General features: G+C 41.1%; 1 protein-coding gene across 1 annotated transcript in view; it reads right to left on the bottom strand.

The window, feature by feature from the left end:
* The window catches only part of ryr2a (ryanodine receptor 2a (cardiac)), a 444,870-nt gene that overhangs the window by 371,678 nt on the left and 56,513 nt on the right, over positions 1-16,679 (bottom strand). The window contains exons 9-12 of the mRNA XM_059985674.1: positions 12,161-12,279; positions 9,176-9,309; positions 6,855-7,096; positions 1,232-1,424 (exon numbers count right to left, since the gene is read on the bottom strand). Coding sequence (XP_059841657.1) covers positions 1,232-1,424; positions 6,855-7,096; positions 9,176-9,309; positions 12,161-12,279 — 688 coding nt within the window. The remainder of the gene's footprint in view (positions 1-1,231; positions 1,425-6,854; positions 7,097-9,175; positions 9,310-12,160; positions 12,280-16,679) is intronic.

Genomic DNA, 16,679 nt, shown 5'->3' with positions numbered 1-16,679 from the left:
TCAATGATACTGCCTTTGTCAATAACATCACAAAGCTGCTTCAGTAGATTTCCTGGCTTGCAGAAATCAAACTCATTTTCCAATAGAAACTTGAGCAAGTGATGGTGCACTGCCATCTTATCTCACTGCAATCCTGTTGAAGGTATTTCAAGTAAGTTGTAGGATGGTGATTTCCAGCATAAACAGCCAGCAACGATGAAGAAACAATAAATATATGGCAGTGTGATACATCTCTGCTTCTTGCTGATATCCTGACATCAACACTGGGCCCAGTGGGAAGTTTGTGAGGAAAATGACATGTTGTTTAAATAAATGGGCTGGTAATTTTGAGCAGCATGGTTAACTAAATGGACTAGCGATTCAGAAACCTGGTCCAATATTCTAAAGAACAGAGTTCAAATTCAAAGGGAAATTTAAATTAAATAGAAGATCTTTTGTTAGTCATGCTGACCATAAAAATATAGGATGGCCATAAAGTTATTTGCTTCAAAATGTTCTTTACAGAAGAAAATAGGATGTTCTCAACCAGGTTGTTCTGGAAGTGACTCCAGGTCCACAACAGTGTGGCTGACTTTTAATTATGCTCTGGAATCACAGACAAAGCTTGGCAGAGTAAGGCAGTTGGGAATGTGGAACAGATCCAGGATCTCACCAGTAATTCTCACATTCTCTGAATGACTATTTCAAACCCAGATTACTAATCTATCATAGCCTGTACTTGTTCCTGTGGTGATTTAGGATTAGACCTCTGCCCAGTGCTAAGACCTACCCAGGTATCACTGCAGAAGTCCTCCAGTTACAGGTTCTGGTGTTAGCTGAAGTCAACAGCAACATCTTCTATTTCTCTCTCACTAGCTATGGCACTCCTGTGAATTCCTCATGGACTCCAAACAGGTAGTGCAATATTCCACTGGCGTCCCTGCTCCCACATAAGGAAATCTGCTCCCAAGCCTGTGTTGGCTCTGACCTAACACACAACTGGGGTAATCCCACTCTGTTGTATGGGAGAGTGGCTTCCAAGAGAAAACATACATTTTCAGTTTATTGATTCCAGCTAATTTCAGTGAGTTTAATTTGAGCTTTTTGACATTGTAGGCGCAAAATAAATAAACACCTACTGTTTTTGACTTATCGTTACATGCCGTGAATATGGGTCAAAAACTGACCAATGTTAGACAAAGCACAACATGAAATCAACATGGAGCTGGAGCAGACATGGAGAATCACTGACTTTACTCCTGTAGAGAAGCTGACCACTGGAAAGAAGAGCCCATCGGTGTTGAAATTTTCAAACATTCCCTGAACTGGTTGTCCATTAATTCGAAAGGAAATACTTGGAGCGCTTAAATCCAGACAGCAGCTGACAACATCATCATCCTTCAGTAAGTGCTGGTTTGGTGAATTTACTGTCCGGGCAATGCAGCCTAAAAGGAGAAAAACAGCAAGTGAAGAGAATTTCAACATCTGTTGCCTATCTTTCCAAAAACTCCTTTAGACAGATATTTTTTGACTGAAGATCAGAATGCACCAAGAATGTTATCATCATCATCATTATGTGCCGCGTCATATGGCATAGGTGATCATGGTCTTGACTTTGATTGTTCTTGGCAAGTTTTTCTATGGAAGTGGTTGGCCATTGTCTTCTTCTGAGCAGTGTCTTTACAAAATGAGTGACCCCAGCTATTATCAATACTCTTCAAAGATTGTCTGCCTGGTGCCAGTGATTGCAGAACCTAAACTTGTGATATGCACCAGCTGCTCATACAACCATCCACCAACTGTTCCCATGGCTTCATGTGACCCTGACCAGTAGGGGGAGGGGTAGAGGGAGGCAGGCTGAACAGGTGCTACACCTTACCCAAGGATGACCTGTAGGCTCGCGGAGGGAAAGGAGCACCTTACACCTCCTTTGGTAGATACATATCTCTACACCTACAATGTTAACACACCAATTAAAATCCAATTCAGATCAAAACAGGAACAGGTTGTATTGAAATGATGAGCTGAACAGTACACCAGAAATATTCCCAGTGGTAATGGTAAGTCTTAATGGTAAGACTCTTGGCAGCGTGGAGGATCAGAGGGATCTTGGGGACGGAGTCCACAGGACACTCAAAGCAGCTGCACAGGTTGACTCTGGTTAAGAAGGCATACGGTGTATTGGCCTTCATCAATCATGGAATTGAATTTAGGAGCTGAGAGGTAATGTTGCAGCTATATAGGTCCCTAGTCAGACCCCACTTGGAGTACTGTGCTCAGTTCTGGTTGCCTCACTACAGGAAGGATGTAGAAGCCATAGAAAGGGTGCAGAGGAAATTTACAAGGATGTTACCTGGATTTGGGAGCATGCCTTATGAGAATAGGTTAAGTGAACTCAGCCTTTTCTCCTTGGAGTGATGGAGGTGACCTGATAGCGGTGTATAAGATGATGACAGGCATTGATCGTGTAGATAGTCAGAGGCTTTTTCCCAGGGATGAAATAGTTGCCACAAGAGGACACAGATTTAAGGTGCTGGGGAGTAGGTACAGAGGAGTTATCAGGGGTAAGTTTTTTTTTACTCAGAGAGTGGTGAGTGCTTGGGATGGGCTGCCGGCAACAGTGGAGGAGACGGATACAATAGGGTCTTTCAAGAGACTATTAGATAGGTACAGGGAGCTTAGTAAAATAGAGGGCTATAGGTAAGCCTAGTAATTTCTAAATTAGGGACATGTTTGGCACAACTTTGTGGGCCAAAGGGCCTGTATTGTGCTGTCGGCTTTCCATGTTCCAGTAACAAACAACATGCCGGAATTACTCAGAAGGTCAGGCAGCATCTGAGGAGGGGTTTACCCACAGTCCATTTTCTTCCAGAGAAGCTGTGTGGTCCACTGATCTCCTCCAGCATTTCACTTGTTGCTCCATATTCCAACATTTACAGTCACTCATGTCTCCATAATCCCAATCATGCACTTCTACTACCCAAATTGTGGGTGCAAGTCCTGTTCCTGTGATAAACTGTTCTGCATTTCAACTTGATGCACCGGAAAAGGCGACCCAGTCCCACTCTGCCAGTGGTGGCCGTCAGAGGAATTAAATCTGAGCAACACAGTGGTACAGGAGTTAGTGCTTACTGCCTCCCAGCTCCTGTAGCTCAGGTTCAATCCTCACCTCAGGTCCTATCAGTTCCAAGTCTGCCCATTCTCCCCACATCTGTGGGTTTCCCAACGAGTAGCTCCATTCCCTTTCATATGCTGATGAGGTAAATTACCTCTCAACCTAGGTCACTGAGATTAAAAAGAGGAAAGTGTAGATTTACAGGGAAACGTGAGAAGGAAAAGGAATTAATGGGATTGCTCCCCTGGGCCCAAAGAGCTGAATGGTCACTGAGCTGTTATATATACAACATATGTCAAGAAATTGCTGCTTTTTAAAAAGACTTAGCAGACAAAATTATAAATCAATTCAACACAAATATTCATTCCACAGCCTGGCATTAATATTTGAGCTGGGTGCAGACTACTGATCGTGAATGAGAATCAGAATGTCATGCAGACAGAAACAGGCCTTTTGACCCATCTAGACCATGCCAAACTGTTATTCTGCCCAGTCCCATCGACCTGCACCTCAATCATAGATCTTCATAGCCCTCCCATCCTTGTACTTATCCAAACTTCTTTTAAATAGAGCAATTAAACCTGCATCCACAACTTCCATTGGCAGCTCACTCCATTCTCTGAGACAGGCCTGTTGCATTCCACGATCTGGTAAAATTGGTTTATTATTGTCACATGTACCGAGGTACAGTGGAAAAACTTGTCTTGCAAATCATCCATACAGACCATTTCATCACATCAGGACATTGGGGAAGGACAAAGGAAAAGCTATAGCAGAATGCAGAATAAAGCGTTACAGTCACGGAGAAAGTGCAATTCCGATAGGCGATAGAGTGGAAGGCCACAACAAGGCAGGCTGTGAGGTCAAGCATCCTTCATATCTAACAAGGGCAGGATTCAATAGTGACACAAAGAGAAAAACTGCAGTTGCTGAAAATCCAAAGCAACACACACAAGATGGTGGAGGAACTCAGGACCCGATGAAGGGTCTCAGCCAGAAACGTTAACTGTTTACTATTTCCGATAGTTGCTGCCTGGCCTGCTGAGTTCCTCCAACATTTTGGATTTCCAACATCTGCAGATTTTCTCTTGTTTGTGATACTTCTACTCCAACTGCGAAGTCTCTTCGGGGGATAACTATCCTGAAGAAATTTAAATTTTCCCTTCAACAGGATTTCAGTGAAACTGTCTCTCACTGCTCCTCCTCTGCGATCTCTGCTGCCCTCTGACTCTTCAACCGTGACCCCACCTGGACCCACTACCACAGCCATGTATCCTTCTCAGGAATGTCTTCACCGCATCTTGTGCCACATGGCTTCCAGATCCGCTTTCAAGCTTCTCTTTGAGGACCCCAGGCACGCACTTTCAATTGACTGCTTTTCCCTCTGCATTCTACGTGCTACCCTTTCTGCCATAAGGAGATACCACAGCTCCGAGGTTCTCTCTTTTCCACTAGCAATGGACCTCTCCCATACTTCATTCTCTGCCAGATCCACGCTTTCAATCGCCGATTCTTCACCTTTCTCGCGTCCAGCAGACTGCAGAACCTGGTGTCTCCACTGCCAGCAGCCCTGGACACCCACCCCCCCGACCACGATCCCTGCTACTGACAATACTATTGGATGCCCCCAGATTACAAATCTCTCCAAATCCACCCCAGCCCTGATGACTCGGGACTCCTCTGTACCAGTGACACTAACGTCGCCAACACCAGATCCAATCATACAGAGTGGATTCAGAACCCAAATTCTACTACTGTCAATGGCAGTTCTAACAACCCCGGACACCTTCAAACTGCTAATTGCACAACCTCTAACTCCAACTCCAGCCTGGATCTTGACCAATAGCACATCCAGGCCGAGACTTTATGCGCTGCCACTAGAACCCCTGTCTCCCCTTCTCCCACCACCACTCTTCAATCCCATGTCTTTCAGGTCCCACCTTCAACTTTTGGGTTCACAGAGACTCCACCTTCCTCCCACCCCACCTTCCCTGAACACCCAAACCCTCCTCTCTCCTCAGACATTACCAGTCGTCTTCTGCCCTCTGATCCCAGATTTCATCCATGCTGGGTCTCCACAGTTCCCTCTGACCTTCCTCTCTCCGAGGCAGAAAGTTCTGCCCTCAGTAAGGGCCACACCTTTCTCCCTCTGTCCCCGCCATGATGCCAAGCTCTTCTTCCGTGCTCTTCTTCCATCTCCATGCCTACTTCTTTGGGAAGGATTCTCCAGTCTGTACTGACGACCCCTTTTCCTGTCTTCAGCCCTCATACTCTTCCTGAGCATCCCCACTCTGGTCTTCTGCTTGGTCCTAATGAAGGGTCTCAGACTGAAACGGCAGCTGTTTACTCTTCACCAAAGATGCTGCTTGGCCTGCTGAGTTCCTCCAGCATCTTATGTGTGTTGCATTCAATAGTGACACTGCATCTTACTGTTTACCTGCACTGCATCACACTTTCTCAGTACTGTAACTCCTTGCCTCTCATTCTATTATTGTTTTACCTCATACCACCTCAATCCATTGTAATGAATTGACCTGTACGGACAGTAGACAGGTCTTTCACTCTCTTTCAGGACACGACACCGAAATACAGTGAATTTTAACTATTTCTCTTCCCACCCTGTCCACCCTTTTCTCAGTTTCTTCCTCTCTGCAGCAGCTGCTCCCAAAATGAGGCTTTTCTTTCCAGGACATCAATGATGTCCTCCTTCTTCAATGAACAGAGCTTCCCTTCCTCCACCATTTATGGTGCACTCACCCACATCTCCTCCATTGCCCAGACATCCACACTCAGCTCATCTTTCTGCCACCTTAAGAAGGATAGAGATCCTCTTGCCCTCACCTACTACCCCATGAGCCTCCGCATTCAACAACATTATTTTCCCCACCTTCTACTATCTTCAACGGGATCCTACCACCAAATATGTTTTTACTTCTTCCTCCCCACCCCGTTTTCTGCAGGGGTTAATTCCTCTGATTCTCCTGTCCATTCGTCCCTCCTTCTGGCACATACCCCTGCCAGTGAGCGAAATGCTACAGCTTCCCATTCACTTCCTCCTTCGCCTCCATTCAGGACCCCAAACAGTCCTTCCAGGTGAGGCAACATTTCACCTGCCGATCTGTGGAGTCATCTATTGTATCCAGTGCACCTGATGCGGCCTCCAGTACATTGGTGAGACCCAACGTAAATTGGGGACGGCTTTGTCGCACACTTCCATTACATCTGCCAAAAGTAGAATTTCCCAGTGGCAAACTATTTTAGTTCCTTCAAATGCTAGATGCACTAAATTCTTTATGCCAATCACACAGATGATCTCAACTCAAAAACTATAAATTATGATGTAACTATATGAAATTTATTTTATGTTTGTAATGAATACTTACTCGACCCAAAATAACAGAAACACTGGTGAGCAGATTTCTACTAAGTTCACATCTAAGGTCATATCATCCTAAAACAGCAAAATACTGCATACAAATCTGTATTACTATTAATACTCCATCATTATAATAACAAATTCATGCAAAATGATTGTCAGGAAAGTAACTATCAATCTATTTCCATTCAGGATTTCTAATTTAAAGGCCATTCATGGAACAGAACACAAGTGACAGATTTTTTTCATACATCTGTGAATTTCTTTTTAAACTAAGAAGCATTTTGTTTTGCTGAAGATTTGTTGCCTAGAAGCAGATGCAAGGTTGCATTTGTAATTGGGTTACTTACAATATTATTGACTTGAATAATCATTACCACCTACCTGACCACAAGTGCAATCCATCAAATCCGTAGGAGTAGAGGTCATCACCTACACCATTTCCTCCCCATCCTTCACCCCCTCCAGGGCAGGGCGAGTAGCCATCTGTTGAAGCCCAACCAACCCGAAGATGTGTGGCTTCTGTGGTTACAAAGGGGTCAACGTGGTCCACGATAAGTTCAAAGTACCACTTCTTGTACTGGGCTGCACCATCGCTGATTCCGAGGAAGATATTGGGCCGCATGCTGAAAGCAGAAAAAACAAAATGGGCTCTTTTACGAGAGAAACTTTTACTGCAGGTCTTAAGTTCTAAGGTACTGTGGCTGTAAAGGAAATAGTATCAGCACAGATCTGTTGCACTTAATTGCACAGAGTTCTCAATCTATTTATCCAGCTGCCAAAAAGAAGTTGGTCCAAGTCGTGACTGCAAAATCTTCCCAGCTGCTTCCTGAGGGGATGACGCAGGCACTGAAAAAGGCAGGAGCCCCGCATGTAAATACACAACACCAGATAGTATTAAAGATCTGGGGAAGAATGTGCAATCCCACCCCAGATCCATCCCAAGAAACTTCTGATTCATTAACTTATATGAGATGCATATGTCTCATCTTTGTCCAGCAATATGGCCAGATTTCTCCCTTTCACTCTGAGATTTTCTCTGCCCATTGAATGTTGTGGCTAGAAAGCTTAGGTTGGCCAGGACAAATTCATAAAACCCAACCATTATAGGAGCACCTGATTTGTGGGATGAAAAAAAAAAATCCATGACCATCTATTTCATCATTCTTCTCTCACATGACACGGTAGAAATTAGGCTTCTATTGAAACGAGATATTTAATCGTCATCAACAGAAATAAAACCAAAAACATTGGAAATTCTCACTTGGTCAGCAAGCATTTGTGGCAATCAATGGCTTGTTGCCTCACCAGGCTGTTGCCAGCATTTATTGGTTTTATTCTAAATTACTTGAACATTGAGTTAATCTCTATTTCTGCATCATAATGTTTTTAAGAAGAACCTTTTGGAAGTGCCAGCTATGGTTGGTATGAATCTTCCAGCAACAATTGTGAGGTAAGATAAAATTAATATTAATTTGCATTGCCTTGAGTATAGGTGGTTGTGATTTTATTGTGATGAACAAATCCATATAAATGTTTAAAGTAATATTAGGACAATTCTCTTTCTTTCTGATTTGCAAAACCAGAATAAATGGTGCATCCTTAAAATCCAGTCACGTGGCAGCAAAAACGAAGGTGTACACTTTCCATTCAAATGTTTCTGAGTTTGTTCCCCAAAAGGCTGTGATGCATGGACAACTCAAATTGGCATCATCTGCTTTCTGTTAAATGTGGATATCTTGCAACATAGACTCAACATGGTTTGATGGAATTGATGCACTGAGAGGCCATGATCCAACTGAAAGGTGTGGTGGTCAACACATTGTCTTCCTGAGTTGTACTTAGTTTGTGTAGGTAAGTGTTTCTTTGATTTGTGGCTGTTTGTGGCAAGACAAATCTCAGGGTTGTGTACTGCATACATACTTTGATAATAAATGTACTTTGAATCTTAAGAAATCACATCATCAGTATTCACTCATTTGGTTAGCAAAGATAAACTGTACTCTTCAAAGGAAAAGATATATGCACATCAATAAAATGTCAAACAGCACCAATGCTTGAAAGTTTTCTATAACTCTTATCCCTCTGAAGAGATTATACTTGAAATATCAATGGATTTTCTTTTCAGAGATGCTGCCTAAACCTGCCGAGCATCTCCAAGGTACATTTGCTTTGGATATCTTTGAGTGGACAACTTCATTCCTTGATTCCCCAAATTCAAGCTCACCCCCAACAATGGAGGCATGTATCCTTTCCTGGCTGTCCAAACTTTAACAACCTTGAGTGGATCCAGTTAAGTTCCAAGCACACATCTTGTCACAACATAGGCACTGACTAAAGATGACAACCTTTTTTCAGAAACCCCATTACCTAACGAGGTACAGCAAAGTCTTATAGGAGAAATATTGAAGTGACCATGTCAGGCAGCAGCTTCATTACATTTTTCCACCTTCCCCCACCAATCCATGCAGAGAAAATGCAAGTTACAACACAATATTAATACAAGAGCACGATGCTTAGGTTCAGATATCATTAAGTTCTCATATAAATTTTTTATAGTTCATATGAGAATCAGCAAAGCATACTTGTTGATTAATAAAAATGTTGGAAGAAATTAATCTATCAGTTTACTGCTTCACTACATTCTTGACATTTAAAAATACATTCTTTCTGTTGTATATCCTGCAGAAGGTTGATCGTATTACCTGCTGACATGGTTGATGAGCTGTGTTTGCAGCAGTAAGTCTCTTCCAGGTAGCAAGTTGTCACAAATTAGATGCTGGTTAGATCGCACAGCAACTCCATGGCACACACACAGAGAGCATAATACATCCAAAACCTTGGACGACAAAAAGAAAAATTAATTGTGTTGGTTCTGACCTTCTGCATCACATCAGTTGCCATAGGTGCCCATAAAATGTCACTGTTCTAACAGTACACCTCTTCTGCATTGTCATTTCAGAAACTTGCTGGTATAAGCAACACAAGTTTAGGATAACAACACTTCATTCAACTTGCATGTATTCATACAATTGCCTCAATTAAGTACCAATTCTGGGATCATTAGAAAAAAAATCAATAAGCAATTTCATTTCGATCTATCCTAAGCACAATATAATTGGGGGATTTGCACAAAAAATCTAGAGTAAGTGCAGATCAAAGCTCAAGTTACGTTTTACTTACTTGAAGGGATTATCTTTGAACATTAATTTGGTTTATTTCATTCCATTTAAAACAGTAGCACTTTTAAGTTGTAATAACTGCCATTTCAAGCATTTCTATAATCACTGCTTACAAGGAATATTTAAATATTTGCATACTGTGGTAAACTATGTACACCTGTCTGAACACGCCCCTTTGCTGACTGCTCCTGTGGCTCCTCCCACAGACCCCTGTATAAAGGCGATTGGAGGCACTGCTCCTTCCTCAGTCTCCGAGATGCCGTGCTCCCTTTTGCTGCTAATAAAAGCCTATTGTTCACCTCCCATCTCCGAGAGTTATTGATGGTGCATCACATTCTTTAATGGAAACTTCATATTTTGAAGTATTTAAAGAGCTAATAAAGCATTGGGTTTGACATGGGAAGGATTGAAGGCAAGACTTTGAAACTTGCATAAGACCTTTTTAAGGAGCTGTATCATCTGACGAGCAGGGGGTGGGCGGTAGGGTCAGAAGTCAGAAGCTCATAATTGCCTGCTTTGGAGCAAGACAGAGAAGTCAAGGGCTGAATCTGCAAGCAGCCCAACAACTCAGAGTTACGTTTAATATTGCTGGCATATATCGTGAAATTAGTTGTTAGGCTGCAGCAGTACATTGCAATACCTAATAAAAAACAATAAATTTCAATAAGAAACGTACACATTAAGAAAGTAAATTAAATAAGTAGAGCAAAAAGAGTGCAAAGTAAATGCATATGTAAAGAAACTTCAGAACTCAATCTGAAGTAATTCAAGGAAGTGGATTCCATCATATATTCTGTTAGACTTTGTCAATTGCTGTGCTGCATTTCACCAATACTTGTGACTTGTAAATTACACTGAGAGAGTTGAGTACCCTTCAAGGTATCCAGTAAGTAGAAGAATGGAAACTTGGCAACCTAGGCTGCTCAGCTCTTTCAGTGTGCATGGAGGACAGAAGGGGTTTCCCCCATTTAAATATTCTTGACGTATTTCCTTGCCGCTACCTACTGGGCTATTATCAAGAGCCAAAGGGCTCTAACAACCTGGCATGCACCAGAGTTGTTCTAGTCTTCTTACAACTGTTTGGCATGGATGCTCTTTTCCCAATGGGAAGTGTATTTAGATCTCTTTCTCCTTGCCTGCAGGTCATTAAGAAACTCTGAAGATAAAAGGAGGCAGGCAATAGGAAGGTATCTCAGCTGCTGGGTTAAATCAACCTGACTGACAGCCAATGCTTCCACAGAGGACTGATGGCTGTCAGTTCACCCTAAATCCAGCCAATTACACAGGTCTGGGGTGAGAAAGGAGTCAGGTGTCTGCACATCTGATCTTTTGTTCTGCTGCCTAAGTCGGCACAGAGCCCCATGGTTGATGGCTGATGCGCCGGAGGGAAGGTCCCAATCAACCAGATATACTCAGCTTTACTATACAGACAGTTAAGAGATTTCAGGCATAATGGCAGCAAGCCTCATCTGTAAGTGACCCACAGTCCATTTGAGCTACTTACAGGGCACCTCTCAAGTCTGGAGGGTCAGCACGTTCACCTAGAGAAGCTCAGCCCAGACTTGCAAGGAAGCACAGGGAGAAGACCAAGGGACAATCTGCACCAAGCACAACCTGTCCAGTAAGTGGCTCTAGAGTCTGACATTTGAAACTGGAACCAAAGACAGGGCATGATCAATGGGCTCAATACCTTGTTATATGCATGAAAACTAATGTTCAGCATGTAATTGGACAGGTTTTTATGTTAATGCGAAATGTAGAAATGAAAATTCAGTGACAATTATTGTCCAAAGCATTGTGGAATAGAGTGTGCTGTATATCAAACCTTTTTAGAGTTATAGATCCTCATTTTAGATCCATTTGCAATTTTAATGAAATATTATGCAATTGTGGTTGACTCAGTTCACAAGTACTAATGCAAAGTGAATAGTGACAATGATAATAATATTACTCTCAAGTCAAATTACTGGAAGAAAGTGGAATGGGGAAGCCAAGTAATCCTTTGGTGAACAGGACATGAAGATAGAGGAGGATGGAATAAATAAAAATGGGTTACCATGGGCTACTCTTGCCAGTACTCTGATGACAGCACAAAACTGCCTTAAGAGCTGAAACCAGAGTAGGCTACAAATTGTTGTGGCTTTGACATAAAGAAGAAGTAATATCTCAGCCTTCAATACCCTTATTTTTTTAAATGATGCCAATTAGAAGCATCTTTTTCTAAGAAATTACTAATTTTTACCTTTTACTTTTCAATTTTAAAAAATGGGTAAGAATTTTCAAGTAAAAATCATTTTCCAGAAATAAAACATATAGAAATTCAAACTACTTTGAGGCTGATATGCTCTACTTACTTTTCATTTCAAAATTCCAACATATAACTTCCAAATAAATAAATCTAAACATTTTATAGAAGTTTTAACATATCCATATGTTGAAAACTTGCACTTGCATGCAGCAAAACAGGCCTTAGCAACAAGTAAAATGATTGTTAATGATGAAGGGTACCTTGTGATTTCTTCCATGTTTATCTAGCAAAGAAATAATGGACTTAATATGCCCCTCTTTGATAATGTTCAGAGCTTCAGGACTTTCCACAAGAACACAGTGCAAAACTTCCAGAATTCCTGGTTGATAAAAATTGATATGAATTAGTTCAATGAATCAGTAAACCTATTTTCATTTACTTTTATCTGGGAAGGGTTATTTTAGTGTATCATCAGTTCCAGGTATCCTATTCATGGCTCTAGACCAGGGGTTCCCAACCTTTTTTATGCCATGGACCAATACCATTAAGCAAGGAATCTGTGGACCCCAGATTGGGAACCCAGGCTCTAGTTAAACACCTTGACTCGAGTATAAGCAGCCTGGCCAACCTGTGACAGGCTGCAATCAATGGCACTCTGCAATCTATGCAGGTGTGCTGGAATCGTGTACCTTAATTCACTGATCCATCTAGAACAGGGGTCTCCTACCTGGGTTCCACAGATTTCTTGCTTAATGGTAAACGCCCATGGCATAAAGAAGGTTGGGAATCTCTGATCTGGAAGTTCACTATAATGGAGTATCAAAGATGAACTCTTCCTCTGTCAGCAAATCATGGAACACAGCAAAAGAAGTCAGTCAGCCTATCATATGGGACTAGCAGAGATGGGACATTTGATCAGCCTGGGCCGTTTGGATTGAAGAGCCTCCAATAGCAAGCCAAGTTCCCTTCACCCTTACTTTCTCTGCAAACCTGCAAATGTCTCCCTTTCTAGTATTTGAAAGCAAGTCTTTAAAGTTTGTGTTAATCTGTTGTAACACTTTCAAAATGCTGGAGAACTCAGCAGGTCAGGCAGCATTTGTGAAGGGGAATAAACACCCACCCACTTTCTCCCTTCACCAGACTTCACTTATCACCTCTTAGCTTGTAACTTCCTCCTTCTTATTCCAGGTTCTTCATCCTTACTTTTCAGTTGTGATAAAAGGTCTCAGACCGAAACAACAACCGTTTATTCCTTTTCTGACCTGCTGAGTTCCTCTAGCATTTTCTGTGTGTTACCCTGGATTTCTAGCATCTGTAGAATCTCCTGTGTTTATTCAATCTGTCTCAAGCTGTCAGATCACAGCATTTAATGTAAGAGAAAATAGGATTCCTTCTGTTGCCTCTGTCTCTTATCAACCAAATTAAATATACATCCTTTGGCTATCTGAAAACAATTTCTCCTTATCAAAACCAATGATGATTTTAACACACTGAATCTTAACACAACTGAATTTCTTTTCAATGTTATCTGCCCTAAGAAGTGTAACTTCCCAAACCTTTCCATCTAACTGAATTTCCCCATCATTTTCAAGTTATCCTTCCAGCTTATTGCCTCTGCTTCATAAGCTAAGTAATAAATTGCAGAAATTGACCTGGTGTGCTTGTTAAATATGCTGCTTTGAAATGTTGTGCTGCAGGGAACAGATGTATGGTATTAAAATGTAAAATAAAGCATGTGAACAAGAATTACCGAATTAAATTATTGACAAGCACTTAGACATAAACTCAGGAATGCGGTGAGTCAAACTTTGTTGGCAACTGTTCACGAGTGACTGCAGAACTCAGAACTGGAGAGCAGCAGTGGATCATAAACGGAAAGAAATCCCTCATCGATGTCAGTCTAAACAATGTTTCCCAGCTCAGTCATGACCCAGGTAAATCCTTCCACTAACTTTTCAATAGAACAGAGCCACTAGATTCAAGAATTAGCATTTATAGTTGCATTTAATAACTTAAATCTACCTCATAATTATCTTGCACCTTATTGTTTACCTGGACTGCATTTTCCCTGCAGCTATGACACTTTATTCTCTTATTTTTTTTAACCTTATTCTACCTCAATGTGTAACAATTTGATCTGTATGAACAAGACAAGGTTTTCACTGTATCTCAGTGTATGTGACAGTAATAAACCAAATCCAATTCTAATACCCAAATGATTTCTTTTTTTTTAATTGATTGTCTTTTAATAGTTTTGGAATACTTCTGCATGTCAGAAGAATTCAAAGCTATGACAGTCAGCTAAGCTTTATGTTTAAAGTATTGTTTAAGCAGCAGGTAACAATTTTATTAGGAGATCTGATCTGTGACTCCCCATGCCAAAGCGCCACACAATGGGACTGTGTACATAAGGGTCTACCGTGATGCTGAGTTAACCCACCAAGTTTGGAGGGGCTTCCTTCAGGCAAATTTATAACTGGGGGACTGAAAATAGCTGATGAAAATACCTCCTAACACCAATAGCTGGTGTGGGCAGTTCACTGGTGATTGCAGAATCTGAGCCAAAAGTTAACCACAAGAAGAGCAAACCAAATAAAATGGAATAAAAGAATTAGACTTTAAAAATCAAATAGTTTTGCATTATACTTCTCTCATGGTTCTTCACTTTACAGCCATTTTCCTAATTCTTAAGAAATAAGTAGCATTTACAGTGAAACTGGTTTCTATCAAAAAGTAAATGGCCACGCTCAAGAAAAGAAAGTGTTGCACCACAGGGAGTCCAACTGCTTTAGTATGACGTGCCTAGAAAACATTAAACATTAGACAACTGCAACGAATAATAATGTGAATGAACAAAAGAGTAAAAAAAGATATTCTCCATACACAAGTGGAATCCTAATAAAGTACTTTCAATCCCTGATGAAATCTGTGTTATTGCAAGCACAACTCACATTAGTTACAAAAAGCTAAGTCAGTTTATTCTAATTACATGACTGTTTTTCAAGGTTAATAGTTCTAATCAGCTGAACAGTCTTTATGTTAGATTTCCCTGGTGGTCTCCTCAAAGCCACAATTAAAGAAAGGACAATTTCACTGTCTTTTGAAGCACTTCAGTCCAGAACGGAAGATTACAGGATTACCTAGTCTCATGACAGTCCACTATTGAAAATCTGCACCAAGTAGGAAAGATTATTCAAACATAAAGGCTGGAACATGCTTTTCAATTACTTACTTAGATATTTGAAATCAAACTGAAAAGTTCAGGATTCGCAGTCTGGCTTTATATTCATTGTCTAATTTAGCATCACATCCAACAGAAAGTGAATCAGTGCCATGGAATGGGAATTGGTTTACATTATAACTGATCACAATGCAACACAGAATAGAGCAAGCATTCATTTATTTATTTATTCTTCAATTATCACGTCCTTAAACTACCCTTCCCAGCGGAATGAAACACTGAAATTTATTTGCCTTGATTATCCCTGTGTCTGGAAAATAAACAAGATCTGATGCACTAGAATACCAAGAATCACAGTAAGACAATGTTGGTGCACATCAAATGCAATGCTGATTGATGCATTTAAAGTTGCAGATTTTGCAGTTCCACACCCTTTGGGAGGATCTGGGGGCACAGGGATAGAAATATGCACCAAATTGCAATCCATCAGGATCCCCAAAAATGTAGGAGGCTAGTTCAGTAACATAAACAACGCCTGCTAACACACAAATTAATTGACAAGCGAAACATGCCGATTCTGTAATGTACCTAATTTAGATGCTGGATGTAGCAAATGTAAGCATCCCTTGTCAGCAGAGGGAGCCTGCAAAGTTCAGTTTAAAGCAGCCTAGATCAATTGCTTGCCAACTTCCAGGGCTCACAATGTCATCGTGCTTCAGGCATGCACGATGATGGAATATACAGATCATTTTTTATTCAAATCCAGCATGGGAAGATCAATCCAAAAGTGTAAAAAAGCTGTAGCCTGAGTTTCTCAATCCATTGGGCTCCAATTTTGGGGAAAAGCATGATGTTTTATACAAGCCTGTTTACTGATGCTTTAAGTTCTTCACATGACTATTGTTTAAGACTAACTCATGAAAGGAAGCTCAGTCATTTACTATCATCAAGCAAGACTTCACGCTCCATCTGTTCTTCCTCTGGAGAAAAGTTTATTAACTAACATGCACTCTTTGATACTTGTCACCAGTCACCAAATAGACTCATGGTTGATGCTGGCTTGCTCAAGTACTGTACTTCATTAGACTATAATCATACATTTGGTGCATAACAGAATAGATACCTCTGACTATAGGTATCCATTGTCATCATTATCATAGAAAGGCTACTGCTCTGTGATGCATGGGCATTTGGTTACTAAGAGCAAGGCAGGACAAGCTATTTTCACTGAGCTTATAAACTTTACATTAACACACTTTCCTATTGTTCCCAACACCTGTTCTGTATAAAATCTCTTTGCCCCTTTGGAAAGTAGTGCTCTCCCAAACTAGAAAACCCTTCTCCATTAACTCTCAACAGTTTCACAAGAGAGTTCAACGTATGTTGAAATACAAATGTTCAATCCAAAAGCCCAATATGTTCGTTAGAACATAAGAAATAGGATCAGGAGTAGGCCATCTGGCCCCTCAACCCTGCCCCACCATTCAATAAGATCATGGCTAATCTGTCTGTAAACTCAGCTCCATCTACCTGCCTTTTCCCCATAACCCTTAATTCCTTTACTATGTAAAAATCTATCTAACTGTACCTTAAATATA

This window comes from Hypanus sabinus, chromosome 12 (assembly GCF_030144855.1).
Source record: "Hypanus sabinus isolate sHypSab1 chromosome 12, sHypSab1.hap1, whole genome shotgun sequence".
Lineage (NCBI taxonomy): Eukaryota > Metazoa > Chordata > Chondrichthyes > Myliobatiformes > Dasyatidae > Hypanus > Hypanus sabinus.
The sequence above is the reverse complement of the archived record's forward strand: the minus strand, read 5'-3'. Positions and strand labels throughout refer to the sequence as shown.